The sequence below is a fragment of the Scyliorhinus canicula genome, chromosome 7 (assembly GCF_902713615.1).
Source record: "Scyliorhinus canicula chromosome 7, sScyCan1.1, whole genome shotgun sequence".
Lineage (NCBI taxonomy): Eukaryota > Metazoa > Chordata > Chondrichthyes > Carcharhiniformes > Scyliorhinidae > Scyliorhinus > Scyliorhinus canicula.
Genome location: NC_052152.1, coordinates 166,377,842 through 166,394,474, shown reverse-complemented (window position 1 = coordinate 166,394,474; position 16,633 = coordinate 166,377,842). Strand labels below are relative to the sequence as shown.

General features: G+C 48.3%; 1 protein-coding gene across 1 annotated transcript in view; it reads right to left on the bottom strand.

The window, feature by feature from the left end:
• Window positions 1–3,497: 3,497 nt before the first annotated feature.
• The window catches only part of LOC119969511 (CCN family member 3-like), a 31,769-nt gene continuing 18,633 nt past the window's right edge, over window positions 3,498–16,633 (bottom strand). Inside the window, exons 4-5 of the mRNA XM_038803208.1 lie at window positions 6,883–7,097; window positions 3,498–4,637 (exon numbers count right to left, since the gene is read on the bottom strand). Of these exons, the coding sequence (XP_038659136.1) occupies window positions 4,386–4,637; window positions 6,883–7,097 (467 nt within the window). The 3' untranslated portion in view covers window positions 3,498–4,385. The remainder of the gene's footprint in view (window positions 4,638–6,882; window positions 7,098–16,633) is intronic.

The window sequence follows — 16,633 nt, the reverse complement described above, 5'->3', positions numbered from 1 at the left end:
CCAGTTGCTGTCCACATTACCATGAAATCTGGTGGCTTCAATGACTCCATGCACTTCATTCATGCATTCTGCAAAATTTTCAGATCTCTGTGGACCTCGCGGCAGGCTTCACTCGATGATGTGATTGTTTTGTTTCAGTATTTAATGCACCTACCTCCTGCTACCATGTAATGTTCTTGTCGAATAGCCTGATTTATATTACAAGAACACTTGTAGCTAAAGCTATAAACGATTTATTAACATTAACTGTCGAACACAACCATGATATCTCTACAAATAGCACTCCCGTTTTTGAATAAGAAACTGTGGGTTCAAATCCTACTGCAGGACTTGAGCAATGATCCTCCAGTGCAGTCCTGAGGAAGTGTTGCACCATGGGAGGTACCATCCTTCAGATGTCCTGCCTTCCTTCTTGGGTGGATATAAAATATCCTGCAGGATTATTTTGAGGAAATGCAGGGGTTCCCATTGTCTTGGCTAATATTAATCACTCATTAAAATCACTAAAGCAGAATTTCTGGTCATTATCATATTGCGGGAGCTTACAGCACACAAATGAGCTTCTTGTGTTTCCTACGCTGCAACAGTGTCAACACTTCAAAGTACTTCATTGGATGTAAAGTGTTTGGGACATCTTGGCTGGGATTCTCCAATAATAGGGCGATGTCCCCACACCTGCCAGAAAACGGTCGCTAATCACTCTGTACTTTTTTCTGAAAAGTCTGGGTTAATTCTCCATTTTTCAGGGGGCTTGTAGGCCCCTGGCGAGCAACGCGGAGCTCCTGCTGCCAATACAGGGCCCTGCACCTCCGGCCACGGGTCAGCGCATGTGTGTGGTGGCACCTGCGGCACTAGCCCGCACGACATGGTGGACCCACAGGGCGGCGCGCCGGCCGATTGGTGGCCCCCGATTGCAGGCCTGGATGTCGTAGAGGCTCCCCCCCCCCCCCACCCCCGGAGGATGATCCCCCTGCCCCTCACCAGGAAAGCCACTGCAGCTGCGACGCCAAGCTCCCGCCGGGTGGATCCATACGAGAACCACGCTGGCGGAAACACGGCCGCGGGGGCCCCTTCAACAGCACGATCGGCATCGCATCAACTGCACGTGCGCGGCTGGCGGCGTTTCTCCGGTCACTAGAGAATCGCGCGGAGGCGTCGCGGGTCCAATGCCCGATTCTCCACCCTCGCATCGGGTGCGATTGCGGCGCGGGGGCTCGGAGAATCCCAGCCCTTGTATTTGTGACAGGTGCTAAATAAATGCAAGTCCTTTTATTAGCAGCATATCCAAGACCAATATATCTACCCTCAGGTTTGGTACTCAGAGCTGAATGTAGTACTCCAGATAAAATCTGAGCAAAGCTGTGTGCAATGGATTCATCAGTTCCCTGCTTTTGTTTTTAAACCCCATGAGATGAAGGCCAACATTCCACCACAGGGATCTCATTTCCTGTTCCTCCATACAAACATCCAAAGAATTCTCAGAAAAGTTTAATACAAATGCTAAAGATGGCCTCTTCTGACCAGGAAGCCAACTCCTGGTGTGTCCAGCTGTCAATTATCTAGTGCTGTTAATTACATTATTGTTCGATACTAGTAACCAGACAGATTTTTGTGAAATTACAAAACTCAGGTGTTCTTCTTTTAAACATATTTTAGGATGCTTTAATCTTGATTAAAAAGGAATAACCCAGTTTTTTAAAAAAATAATCTGCCTGCTCTACTCATTCTCCACAGCCCAAGTATCATTCTGCTTCATATGTTTATCTGCTTTTCCCTTAAAAGATTCCATTATTTCTCCTTCAGTCATTCCAAGCGGTAAAGCATTCTATGCTCCAACAACCCTTTTAAAGAATGTGTTCTAATATGTATCACACTCATAGAATGCTACAGTGCAGAAAGAGGACAGTCAGCCCATGAAGTCTGCACCAGACCTTGGAAAGAGCATCCGACGTTTAACTCACGCCAACTCCCTGTCCCCGTAACTCAGTAATCCCACCTAATCTTTTGGACACTAAGGGGCAATATAGCATGGCCAATCCACCTAACCTGCACATCTTTGGACTGAGGGAGGAAACCTGAGCACCTGGAGGAAACCCACGCACACACGGGGAGAACGTGCAAATTCCACACAGTCACCCGAGGCCGGAATTGTACCCGGGTCCCTGGAGCTGTGGGGCAGCAGCGCTAACCACTGTCCCACCGTGCCGCCCCTCTTACTAAAGGAAATAATATTCCCCTCTTAACACTTAATTTTTAAAACTTCCATTCATTTCTTATTAAGAACTTCTGGGGGAGTAATTTCCATTTTGATTTGTGCCTTAAAATCAACAACATCAAATGACGCCATCCATTATACACCCTGCCTGACATCCATTGAAGGCAACAGAAGGATAAATTTGTGAGGTGTGTGACGGGAAGTCAATTGAACATCACCCATTTTACACCACGAGGCAAAGTTCAAATTATGGGGGTGCGGGAGGACCCCCCCCCCCCCCCCCCCGCCTCCCCCTCACCCCCGTCCCCCCTACCACAGCATGTTTCTCGGCAGCCGGAAGCGGTCCACCGTTGGATCTTCTGGTCCCATCGCTATCAATTAGAATTCCCATTGAAGCCACCACACGTCACCGGGAAACCCATGGCGTGCCACTGACGGGGCCAGAAGGTCTCGCCGGCTTGAACAGCCGGAGGATCTCGTCCCCAATGTAATTTCTGAGATTCAAAGCTGGGTCAATGGCCAGGAAAGCAGCTTTGCTCGCCCTTACGCCAGCATCATATTGTCCCGGAGTTTGCAGTCACTGGCAAATGAACAGCTTTCATCACAATCACACTAGTCCACGGAGTTTTAGTAGGCTTTTTGCACTGCGACATGTAATTAGAATTAAAGCAGTGGGGTGGCCTCTACCAGAGATTTGGGACCAATGGAAACCGTTCTCACCACCGGGGCCTTCCAGTCCCGCCAAAGGCGAATCCCCATCATGGATTTCCCGGCAGCAGGGGGCGGCTTCAATGGCCGAGATACACACCATGGGGGATGCAGAATGCCCCCCACATTCTAAGCAACTGTGTATCCCCTTAGCCAATCAACTTTAAGAATCTTTACAGAGATGCTTTTAGTAACATTTCAGTGCCACGATCAAGATTTATCGCATTTTTAAGAAAGAAAATCACCTACAATTGAAACCATAAATTTCTCTGGCTTAGTGACCATTTCTCAACTTTAAACTCTTCACATATTTCAATGCCAAGTCTACCAGATTAGAGCATAGCTTGTGGAAGAGCAGGACAACTCAGATAGTTTACTTGTGCACGTGTGGGTGCCAGAGTATATGGTGCACTTTTGTAAAGCCAAGGAATAAAGGGAAATGTTGGGATTTTTGTTCGCGAACAATTAAAAAAAAGTAACTAAATAAATAGCTTAATTTAAAATTGTGTAAGTGAAGAAAAATTAGAACAAGTTTTTCAGAATATTAGTGTGTGTGTAAAATGATGAAAATAGATAAATGAGTACGCATCTTTTTATTTACAAAGCTAAAACATTCCTTGCCACTTGTTAGGCACTGTGTAAAGTGACACGTCTTTTTAATTCATTACGATATAAAAGTAATTGATGGTAATGTGTACTGATTATATACAGAAATTTACAAAAAATACATTTCTCGGCAGAATGTTTGAGAAAATACATTCTCTTACAACTCTGATTGCTGGTATACAGTCATGCAAGTGAAATTCACTCTTCAATACACATTTAGCAAGTTATTGTTTTGCTATTGATTGATTTGAGATAGTCTAATCTTCAACTATGCTGTAGCTGATGTCTCTTCTATTATGATGCTTCTCAGTGCTCACACTCACGTTCTCCTGTCTGAAAGATCTTTGGGACAGTGCTCCTGCAACATCCTACATTGTGCAAACAGTGAAGCAGTGTGTCATCCTGCAGAGGGAGCTTGTAGCCCAACAAATGAATATTAGGGTGGGGAGTTTGAGTCCTCAGCTGGTCTAAACTGAGGTTGTCAGTTAAACATCCGAGATGTTCATGTAGGTTCTATATATGTTTCATGCTTTACGGCAGCAATGAGCAGTGTAGCTTCAAAATCTTGTGGCATAGACTTTTACTGTTTTTGCAAAGCAATTGGTGGCTGATATGTAGTCAGGGAAAGTGTTCATTTTGACAATGTTTTGCTACTTAGTGCTGGATACTCAATTTTAAAGGGGTGCTCTGAATAATAAACAGGAGCTGTTGTACACCTAATGTTTCCATCTAAATTATTCAGGAATGTTGGCCTGTTTAAGTCTTCAGTAGGGCAACACTTTTTTTTAATGCTGTACAATCTGGTATGGAAATAATCTGATTTTAGTGTTATTGCAGCATGTTAGAGGGTTCCAGCTCATTTGTAAGCATGCGAGCAGTTATAATGACAAGCACAGGAGATGATGAACATCATTTGCTGTTTCACGATCCTGCCGTGCATGCACTTGAACTCCACGAGTTCTGTTCTGGTTTTATGTGGAGTGCAGCAGCGTCCGTCAGAGCATGAACCACAGTATCTGGGTCTGTAGGCCTTAACACTTATGCAGTTGTTGTATTCAAATTGAATCGGTTGCGGTGCCCTTGTTGTTGGCCTGCAAATCTTCCTTCTCTGGAAAAAAGGACATTTTGTTTTCAAAAAATATACTTTATTCATAAAATCTCTAATAAACATTACAGAACATTTTGAATTACTATGACTGTACATTTCCTCCAAAGTTACATATTCACTTGACTTTCTTCCATTCAATTGGGATCACATTACACACATTTCCCTGTTTACGTTACAATTCTTTCTTAAATATTTACATTGTCATGTTGCCTTTATACATCGGAGTGTTAATGACCCAGACCGAGGGGTTTTGCATGGTTACCAGCCCCTCGGTGTACATTTGCTGGAAGCCTTACACAGTAGCCTTTCCCCATTGCGCCTTGGCGGCAGCTGCCCCAAGCTTCAGTGCGTCCCTCAGCACGTAGTCCTGGACCTTGGAATGTGCCAGTCTGCAACACTCGGTCGAAGACAATTCTTTGCACTGGAAGGTCAGCAAGTTTCGGGCAGACAAAAGAGCGTCTTTCACCGAGTTGATGACCCTCCAGCAGCAGTTGATGTTTGTCTCAGTGTGTGTCCCTGGAAACAGTCCGTAGAGCACAGAGTCCTGTGTCACAGATCTGCACGGGATGAACCTCGACAAACACCACTGCATCTCTCTTCAGACCTTCTTTGCAAAGTCACATTCCACAAGGAGGTGGGCGACCATCTCATCTCCCCCACAGCCACTCCGAGGGCAGCCTGGGATGGCGCTGAGACTTCGGGTGTGAAGGAAGGATCTGACGGGGAGGGCCCTTTCCACCACCAGCCAAGCTAGGTATTGGTGCTTGTTTGACAGTTCTGGTGATGAGGCGTTCTGCCAGATTACTCTGACAGTCTGCTCAGGCAACCATCCAACATCCTCCACAGTCTCCTTTTCCCTAAGGGCCTCGAGGACATTACGTGATGACCACTGCTTCATTGCCTTGTGGTCAAAGGTGTTTTTCCGGATAAATTTTTCCACGAGGGACAGGTGGTACGGCACGGTCCAACTACTTGGAGCGTTCCGCGGCAATGAGGCCAGACCCACCCTTCGTAACACCGGGGATAAGTAGAACCTCAGTATGTAGTGACACTTGGTCTTTGCATACTGGGGGTCCACGCACAGCTTGATGCAGCTGCACACAAAGGTGGCCATCAGGATGATGGAGACGTTGGGTACATTCCTCCCTCCTTCATCCAGAGGTTTGTACATGGTGTCCCTTCGGACACGGTCCATCTTGGATCTCCAGATTAATTTAAAGATGGATCGGGTGACTGTTGCAGCGTAGGGTCGGGTAATGGGCCTGACCTGCGCTACGTGCAGTAACACCAAGAGTACCTCACACCTGATGACCAGGGTTTTGCCCGCAGTGGACAGGGAGTGTTGCTCCCAGATGCCCAGTTTCTGTCTTACCTTGGCGATACGCTCCTCCCAGTTTATGGTGCACGCCCCAGCTGCTCCGAACCATATCTCCAGCACCTTCAGGTAATCTGACCCGACAGTGAAGGGGACAAAGGTCTGATCGGCCCAGTTCCCAAAGAATGTGGCCTCGCTCTTGCTGTGGTTTACCTTGGCTCCCGAGGCCAGTTCAAACTGGTCGCAGGCATTCAAGAGCCTGCGTACCGACTCGGGATCTGAGCAGAAGGCAGCAACGTCGTCCATATACAGGGTGGCCTTGACTTGAGCACCTCCGCTGCCTGGAATCGTCACTCCTCTTATACCCAGATCCTTCCTGATGGACTCGACAAAAGATTCTATGCAGCACACAAACAGGGCAGAGGAGAGAGGGCAGCCCTGCCTGACTCCAGATTTGATCTGGAAACTTTCTGATTCCCACCCATTGACTGAGAATGCGCTAATGATGTTTGTGTAGAGCAGTTTGATCCAATTGCGAATTCCCTCTCCAAACCCCATTTTGGAGAGCACATCCATCATGTCGGTGTGCGATATTCATATAGACTAGCTGTCTCACTCTAATATGCAGATTTGCTAAAAGCTGATCCCGCCCACAAAGGGCAGGCAGGATTCACATCACAACATCTCGTGTGAATCTCCCGGCATCCACCAGCTACGCTGCGCATCTTTTCAGGTATAATGCGACTGGTAGATCGTGTCCATAATCAGTTTACACTGAGTATTATACCCATTTCAAATACTTAACTACCAATGCAGTGTTTCACCCTTATTTAAGTTATGCAATTTTACATTTTAATCTTATCATAGCGTGCTTTAAGTAACAATTTGCTCAATAAATTACCAGCTAATAAATAATTTACTATTAGTCACCATGTGAGCTGGTTTTGTCTGGTCCTGTTGGCATGGTCTCACAACACAGAGTTGACTTTGTGATTCCAAAATACAATGGTGATTCTTGTTGGAGGTCCGCGTAGATACCCCCATCCCACAGCTCCTGGAACAGGCACTCCACTCACTGCTTTGTTCTGGGCAGTTATAAGGCACATTGGAGGGATATCCTCCAAAGAATGCTTCTGATCTGAATGCTGAAGATAAAATAAGAAATAAACTGAGTTGTTTCAAAGTTAGTCATAAAATTAACAAATAATCATTTGTTTTGGCTGTTAAAAAGCAAGATTCTTCATGGCTGCTCGCCCCAGGCAGAAATCGTGATGGCCCATTGAATCGGACATGAGAGCCAAAATGCGATTCTCACCCGGCATTGTAAGTGTCCCTGCCCCCTCCGCCGGCCCTGATAAAGGTTCCTGTCCAGAGCAGGTGAGAATTCCTCATTTACATTGATTTGAATGTCATTTTTGGGCAGGAGGCCTGATTCACCGGACTCTTGGGATGCTTCCCCTCGCCTCCGCCCCCATTACCAAGCCAGGAGTCACATGGGCGTTAATTAGTGCAGGTCCTGAAAAGCAGGGATGTGGCGCCTTGGACTCCAAGGAGAGCAAAGCGGGGTGAGTACCATCTCTACACTTATCTCTAGGGTGCTGGTGGGGGGGTGGGGGGGGGGGGGGTCTTTCAGGGGAGGTGACGACAGGGCTGCTCAGGTCAGGGGGAGTCTTTCCTGGGTTCCGATCCATGTGGCAGGCCTTCCCTCTGTCGCTTTGAAAATCATTCAACTTTCTTTTAGCATGTCAAGTTATAGTTAAAATTCTTTCCTCTGGTTTGCTGGAACCATTTGATGTCTCTCCCAGCATGTCAAGTTCAAAGATCTGTCAGATGAAAGTGTAAGAGTGTCCCCTTTGATATGTTGGGAATCTTTGAAGTCCTTTTTTGTCAGTCAACTTAATTCCTCTTTAACATTTTCATGGCTATGGGCATGCTGAGAAGCCTAAAAACTTTGAACTGCATTATTGACATTCAATTTCAAAGTCCATTGCCTTTTCCAGGCATTTTTATTGATGGGTCAAGGCTATTTCAAAGGAAGGTTTGGCTTTGTTTTTACAAACTTCACAGTCCATTAACTCGGAAGTGCTTTCGCTTTTGAGCATGTATTCTTTCTAACCACAGAATTTTTTAAAGAGGCTGTCTTTGTTCTGAACATCTTCCAAGAAAGAGCAGGTGCTCTGTCTGAGTGCTTCCCCCACCGCCCGGGAAAGAGCCCAACATGAGCTCCTCCAGCCCAGTCCAAGCCCCCGACCCCTTTTGCCCCCTCCTCGGAGTCCACGGGTATTCACCCCCTTTACCCCCTCCTCAGAGTCCACGGTGCCAGATTGGCAGTGCGAAGGGGCAGGGCCCTAAAGGGAGGGGTGGTGAAGGGGGGATTGGGCGGGGAGGGTGCAGCTGAAGGGGGAAGGGGCCCGAAGAAAGGCCTTGAAAGGATGGGCATTTCGCGAGTCCATAACGAATTGTTGCTCATTTGATCGAGATGGAGTGGTCATGCTAGTGATTTGGAAGGAGTGCCTTGCCAGTGATTATGTGGTGTGGGGTGGGGGTGGGGGGCAGGGGTGATATGCTGCAATATTATTGTGAGATTGCGGCGCAGAGAACTCTCCGGTTTCCCCTCTGGTGGCAGTACTTTGGTTTTAGTGACAAACTCCACTTTAAGCCTTCCTCCAGTCTGAAAAACAACCATTAACCCTGTTACCCATCACCCAGCAAATTTTGTATCCATGTTACTGATGTACCATCGATTGTACGCGAGGCGAGTGATTTACCAAAGTCTGGCTTTAATTGACTAGAACACAGCTCTGCGATCGTCTACAGCGGAAAGGGACGATCGTCAGGCGTCTGAGCATTTATACCTCGTTAATAGAGGCGTGGTTAACTCAGCCTCTCGGCCAATCGGTCGAGAGGCACATGACCGACCAGGGCCAATGGTAAGCCGACGTTCTGGCCCAATGGCAGACGAGTATGCAGATCATATCACCACAGTTACTACTGCCCCTTTTATTCTGTGAGCTCTCAGTTTGCTCAGAAGTTCCAGCATGCACAGCGATCTACTGTCTACCATAGCACATCTGGTCACCTCTGGGTATGATACAGATAGAACTTATTAACAGGAGTCTGGTTCACAAGCTTCACAAGGTCTGAGTGAAGCTCAAGACTGCTGCTGCCTTTTGGATGCTTGTTATCTGGTTTCAACTGTGTTTCCAAAGTGTTGATTATTTCAGACAGTCCCTGTTTCACCTCACCAATCATAGCCAGGCTATCTCCACCAATGACTTCTCTTCCTGCCCTTAAATCATTACTTCATATCCATGAAGGATGTGTCTGGATTCCCTCATCTTCCACATCTACAGGCTGCTGCTTGGCAAATGCATGTGATGACATATCCATCCCCCAACTTCCTTCAACCCTACATTCACTTCCAATCTGCCCCTACAACATTTTGGGTGGGATTCTCCATCTGGGAACGCCGGAATCACGAGGCACAATTGGACGGAGAATCGCGCACCAGCCGAAATCGAGGCCGGCAGCTGGCATATGCCACAGATACAGTAAACGCCATTGGCATAATCATTAGCAGCCCCGATTCTCCGGGGCTCCCACAATGCTCTGACTCCACTAGAATCGATGGCAAGGTTCACTTGTGGTTTTAAAAATTGCTAAACAGGCGCAGTGGCTGCTGAGGGAGAGTAGGAAGTTAGACATGTTCCCGGAGACGCGACCGTGGGCTGCTGGACCTGCCGCTGGCATGGCTGGCTGAGGGTGACCGTCTGGCTGGACGGGGGGAGTAGCGGGGGGTGAGCAGGGGATAGGCCATGGGGTCAGGGTGTCCGTCTGGGACCGGGGTTTCAAGGCATGGGCCACCATTATTGCATCCTGCAAGACAGCCATCCTGCTGCACACCCCATTGACCGCACACCCTAGCCCTTGGTTGCACATAGGGATACCGGCCATATTGATCCTCCCCCCCGAACCCCCTCTCTTCACCATCCCACCCACCAACCCAACCCATGCACAACAGGGTGCCCCCCTGCCGGCGGGGCATCATGCGGCCCAAGGACGGCGTCTAAAGTAACTCCTACAGGAGGGCACCGGGCAGGGGTCGCGGAATGAACCGCTGGCATGGGAAGTGCCAAACACCGGTACCCCAGCCGGCAGGGATGGCTGCCAGGGCCAGAGGCCCCCTCGGGGTCAAGCACTGATGGGGCCAAGGGTGCGATACGGAAGGTAGAGTGCCAGGGGGAATGGTCAGGGGCGAGTTTGCGGATGAGAGAGTAGGGGGACATGTGGGGGCAAGGGCTGCAGTGCAGGCCAGGGCCACCATGTAGCCAGCGGCATGAACATCCTGTCCCAGCACCCCCACGTGTCCACCCTCACTGCACCACCCCCTCACCCGGCATCTGCCGTCCGCTCCGTGATTCCTACCTGCCTCAGTATGGGGTTTGGGCCCTGGGTTGGCAGTATGAGCGGGTCTGGTCCATGGGATAGAGGATGATTACAGCGCACGCTGCGATGAGCTCTGCTGCTCCACATCATTCAACAACATCTGACCCCTGCCCACGGCAGCACTTTCCACCATCCACCTGGGTGATACATGTATGCGAGCTGGCCATCACACGGACCCACCAAACCCTTGGGATGGAGAGGAAGTGGGCGGGGCCTGGTACCAGGATGATGTGAGGTGGCTGAGCTGGGAGCCCTGGCCTCCAACAGCCGCCCATACCCCCCCACCCCCAGCGCCCCCTCTGCAGCCAGCTCAGCTCAGCCCAACTCTCACATCCACCTGACAGAGCACCGAGGCAGGTTGGAACATTTGTGAACAGGTGTTTATTGTGCACAGGTGAACATGTTTCTAGCCTCTCACACTATCCTGTGTGCTGCACACGTGCCATTTTAACTGGTGTTGCACACAAGATAGTGCCCCAGGAGCCTCTTCACTATAATGCCCAACCGAGGTGAGTGTCCCTGGGATGGTGGAGGGTGTTGGAGAAGCTGTAATGGAAATGTCGGTGTTGTCCCAGGAAAGGTGCTCCAGAGTGTCGAGGAGTGGCGTTCGGGGGCTCATGTTGCTATCCGATTCTGCCTCGTCACTCAACATGTCTTGGGGTTGTGGCTGGGTGCAGGGGACACCAGAAGGACCCACCTTGTTGCCAGGTGATCCAGCAAGACTCAAGACATGATGCATGGTTGGATCGTATGTGGGGGGTGGTGTGCCGGTGGTGGAGTGCTGGGTTGGGGTGGTGGAGGGGTAGTGTGGGGTTGGTGTGGAGGCGGTGGGATACTGGGGTGGGGGTGGTGGTGTGGAGTGATGGGGTGCTGGGGTAGGGGTGGTGTGGGGGTGGTTGGAGGTGGTTGGGTGTTGGTGTGGTGGTGGTGAGGTGCTGGGGTGGTTGTTGTGGGGGGGGGGGGTGGTGTGGAGATGATGGGGTGCTGGGGTGGGTGTGGTGTGAAGATGATGGGGTGCTGGGGTGGGGTAGTGGAGGGGTGGTGTGGGGGTGGTGTGGAGGTGGGGGGGTGCTGCGGTGTGGGTGGTGGGGATTTGTGTGGAAGTGATGGGGTGGGGGGTGGTGTGGAGATAATGGGGTACTGGGGTGGGGTGGTGGAGGGGTGGTGTGGGGGTGGTGTCGTGCTGGGGTGGGGGTGGTGGAGAGGTGGTATGGAGACTGTCAGGTGCTGGAGTGGGGTGGTGCGGGAGTGGTGGGGGTGGGGGGGTGGTGAGTGGTGTGGGGGTGGTGCCACATTTGCCATAGGGGCTCTGCGGGGGCTCACTTGGTTCCCCAATGACGACCTCTGCCTCGGCGACTGCCCGCACCACGGGCCGACCCACCGATCCACGACGGTGAGGGGCCGCAGGTCCAGCAGGGCCCCTTCCATATGTTTTCTCTCTCTCTTGGGTTGTGCGCCGCCTGTTCTTGCAGGGGACACATAGAAAATAAATCGTGTGAGGCAGTCAGACAGGGGCAGCACAGGGGTGAGCAGCTAGTGGCCTGTGTGTGCCGAGGTTCTGGCCATTGCAGGTGGCATGAGTGTTGGCATGTGGTGCAGGGTAGGGTGCCAACAGACTGCCAGTGGATGGGGTTCGATCACCCTCTGTGTGGGTGGGGTGGGAGGGTACGGGTGTGTGAGACAGTGGTTAGTACAGGGGCACAGTGTTGGTTATTCACCCTGGCCACCCTGAGGTGGTTATGCAGCTTTTTATGGCACTGCTGGCTGGTCCTGGCAGTGGGGCCAACAGCGCTCACGGCCTCTGCCACCATCTCCCAGGCACGGTGTACACTGGCGGGTGGCAGCCTCCTTCCCATACTGAGGAACAGGGTGACCCGCCTCTCCCCCATGGCATCTAGCAATGTCTCGATCTCCGCATCTGCAAAACGGGATGCTGCTCTTCAGGGTGCCATCTTGTTGGTTGGAATGTGTGTGAGGGGAATGGAGGTCTCAAATGCGGCTGCAGCTTGTCAGCCTCTCGAGTGCCTATCCTGACTCTGGCGAATTGGATGCCGTTTTGCACTGGAATTGCACTAGTTCCACATGGTGCAGATGCTAGTCCATTAACGGATCCTGAATTGCTCCGGGACTGGCGCTGCTTTCGTGGTTGTAGAACACCATCTATTCAGTCCCTGCATCAGCCAGAGAATCCCGCCCCTGGCTTCTCTGTGTATTAGCTGCCTTCCTTTGCCTGCTTGGAGGTGTTTAAGCCCAATGTTCTAATTTGCTTCTTAAACCCCTAAATCCTCAGCAACTACTCTTTTGAGCACATTGCCAATTTTCTTCTACTTGGGTTCAGTGTTCATTGTTGTCTGATTCTGCCTCGAAGTTCCATGCCCTGCTTCTCTCTACTAAGAAGTGATATATAAGTGAAGGTTTGTATTCTAATGTTTGTACTGTATGGAAGGATCTGCAATTAAATGTTCAATAACTAAGGAAAGAGCCTGTATATCCACTGCAAACCTGGGTGGGGATTTGCCTTTATTATCAATTATGCAGATTATCATCGATCCTAATTCAACCAAAATGGTTTCATCCCCATGTTAAAGATGGATTAAAAAATTGGCCATTATTCAAGGCTATCAGTTTTGACTATTTTGTTATGAAACATAGACACTAGGAGCGGGAGCAGGGCTGTTTAGCACAGGGCTAAATCGCTGGCTTTGAATCGTGCAGGCCAGCAGCACGGTTCAATTCCCGTACCAGCCTCCCCGAACAGGCGCCGGAATGTGGCGACTAGGGGCTTTTCACAGTAACTTCATTTGAAGCCTACTTGTGACAGTAAGCAATTTTCATTTAATTTCATTCAGCCCTTCAGCCTGCTCTGCCATTCAACATGATCACGGCTGATCTTCCATCTCAAGGCCATACTCCTGCTTTCTCCCCATCCCTTTTGATGCCATTAAATCTAAAATACTACCTATCTCTTTCAGTGATATGGCCTTCTGTGGTAGAGAATTACACAGATTCACTACCTTTTTAGTGAAGAAATGTTTCCTCATCTCAGTCCTAAATGGTCTGTCCCGTATCCTGAGACTATATCCCCCGGTTCTAGATCCCCCAACTCGGAAAAACATCCTCTCTGTATCTAGTCCAGGGGTGGGCAAACTTTTCCGTGCAAGGGCCACATTCAGAAATTCACAATTCACAAAGGGCCACATAGTATATTAAGTAAAATGATTACTTCACCCGGTTATGATTCTGGGAGCCTCATATAGAACATAGAACAGTACAGCACAGAACAGGCCCTTCGGCCCTCGACGTTGTGCCGAGCAATGATCACCCTACTCAAGTCAACGTATCCACCCTATACCAGTAAGTAACCCAACAGCCCCCCCCCCCCCCCCCCCCCCCCATTAACCTTTTAAAAAAAAAATTTTTAAAAAAAGTCATTTTTTTTAATGACTTGGTGGGCCGCAGAAATACCTTTGGCGGGCCGCATGCGGCCCGCGGGCCGTAGTTTGCCCACCCCTGATCTAGTCTGTCCAGCCTTGTTAAAATTTTAGACATTTCAATATGATCGCCTCTCATCCTTCTAACTCTCGTGAATACAGACCCAGTCGAACCAATCTCTCCTCATAGGACAGTCCAGCCAATCCCGGTATCAGCCTAGCGAACCTCTGCTTCACTCCCTCTATGGCAAGTATATCCTTTCTTAGGTCAGGAGACCAAAACTGCCCACAATACTCCATGTGTGGTGTCACCAAGGCCCTGTAGAACTGCAGTAAGAAATCCCTACTTCTGAATTCAAATCCTCTTGAAATAAAAGCCAACATACCATTTGCCTTCCAAATTGCTTGCTGCACCTGCCTCTCCATTTTCATTAAGTTCTGCACAAGTACACCCAGAACCCTTTGTACAGTCACACTTCCCAATATATCACTATTTAAATCAATGTTTTTCAAACTTCTTTGCCGGCAACCCACTTTTACCAAATGGCCAGCCCTCACGGCTGATTTTGTGGTTAGCTATAGATGAGGTAGATCGGAGGTTTAAATAAGAAATCATTGGGCGTAATTGACTGTATCATATTAACCATGAGAGTAAGAGAAGCTGACTAACTGGGGATTAATCAGATAAGATTTAAAATGTTCATATTTTGCAAGTTGTTCGATACTGGCCAGAATCCAAGGCCAGTGACAAAAGACTTCATTGCAGGCAGATGCCTTCCCAGGCCTGAACAGATCCATTTCCATGGTAAGAGTCAGTCAGGGTCACAATGACTTTTCGAAAACTGTGTTAATCTAATTAATGTTAGAGACATAATTGGCAACCAGCGTATGGAAAATTAAAAAATCACACCCAAATCATTTATCTCTTAAATTGACAGACAGACAGTTTGGCCGAATTGAGTGAATTGTAAATTAGTTGAAGTCAATCACAGCTGTAAAGAGGGAAAAACCTTAAAAGATCAGTTGTCGGGATGAGAAAACACTTCTTTTCTGGAATCAATCTATCACTTTCTGAAACATATGTCTTGCCTTTGCTATCACCATTTTTCTTCTGTTTAAATCACTTAGTCATTTTGTACTGTGCAGCTTGATTTGAAGAAATTACCAAGAAATATAATTGTGTTTTGAATCCAATTACTGTATTTGCGAAAGACAATCATTCTGACTAGCTTGCTGCAGGGCTAGTTGGAACTTTCTCTTAATTTTGTACTGAAATTGAATCACCAGTGGACACTAAAAAGCTGACGAATAAAGTTTCAAATAACTTTGCCAAAACGTACAGTCTGGAATCTCTGTTATTTGGGAACTAAGAAGGGATAACGCATATCCAGGGTTCCGAATAGACACAGAGATCCACCAATTGGCGAGCCAGCCCAGGAGAGCTATCAACGACCCACAATTATGGAACGCAATTCTTTGAAAAAATGTTGGTCTTCTAAATACTGTTTCCCGGTACAGCATGGCACTGAAATAAAGATACTTAATAAGTTCCGTATTCACAAATGGATGGGGATGATTGTGTGTGTTCAATTACAATGTTGCACTGCAGTGTTATGTTTTAACTAGCAATGGGAGTGAATGTAGACTGTTTGGGAACATTGGAAATTCTCGTGAGTGGAACATGGTTGCTGTATGCGCAACTCCTCCTTTCTTAGTTCGATATCATTCTCGGGTCAGAATGAATCCTTTCTTTTGTTCAGTCTGCGGGGCAGTTGAAAGTAGGTTAGACTGCAAGGGACCAATTACCGTCTGTGCGGACAGGGTTTAAAATGGGCCAGAGCATTCCATTCACCTCCTGGGCTGATGGTCTTCAGCCATACTTGGGAGTTGTTACTCGGGAGGCCAGAAAACCTGTCTCGAGCATGGTCCTGGGAGGAGTTGCATTGAAATCGAAAGGTCCCAAACCAGACAGTCTCTCAACAACAGAGGGGAGACAGGGAGGTGCAACAAGCTAGCCCGAGTTTGTTTACAAATCAGTGAAACATGTTTTATTCTGTTTGTCTACCCATAATTTTAAAGAGAGAGAGGAAATAATCAACCAAACTCAGAGTCTCCTAATTTAAATTGCACAGATTTAGCCACCGCGTGTTTTAATGGGGCTGCAGGTGAGGTGACCATCAAAATTTTTGGCGACCCGTTTTTCAACACCCCACGACCCACTCGAGGGTCGCTACCCCCACTTTGAAAAACACGGATTTAAATAACATCTTTCCTTCCTGCTTTTCATACCAACGTGTATAACTTCCCATTTAGCCACATTGTATTGCACCCTGCCATGTGCTTTACGACTCACTCAACTTATCTAAATCACCTTGAAGCCTCCTTGCGTCCTCCTGACAACTCACAATTCTGCCCAGTTTTGTGTCATCAGCAAATTTTGAAATGTCAGATTTGTATCCCTCATCCAGCTCATTTATTTATATTGTGAACAGCTGGGATCCAAGTGCTGATCCCTGTGGCAGCTCACTGGTCACTGCCTGCCACTCAGAAAAAGATCAATTTATTTCCGCTCCCTGTTTCCTGTCTGGCGACCAATTCTCAATTCATGCCAATATATTACCCTCTATCTGATGTGCTTTAATTTTGCCCACTGACCTCATTTGAGGGACCTTAACAAAAACCTTCTGAAAGTCCAAATACACCACATCCACTGGATCTCCCTTTTTTATTCAACTAGTTACATCCTCAAAAAACTCCAGTAGATTTGTTGAACATGATGTGCCTTTCATAAATTAAGATGTTTA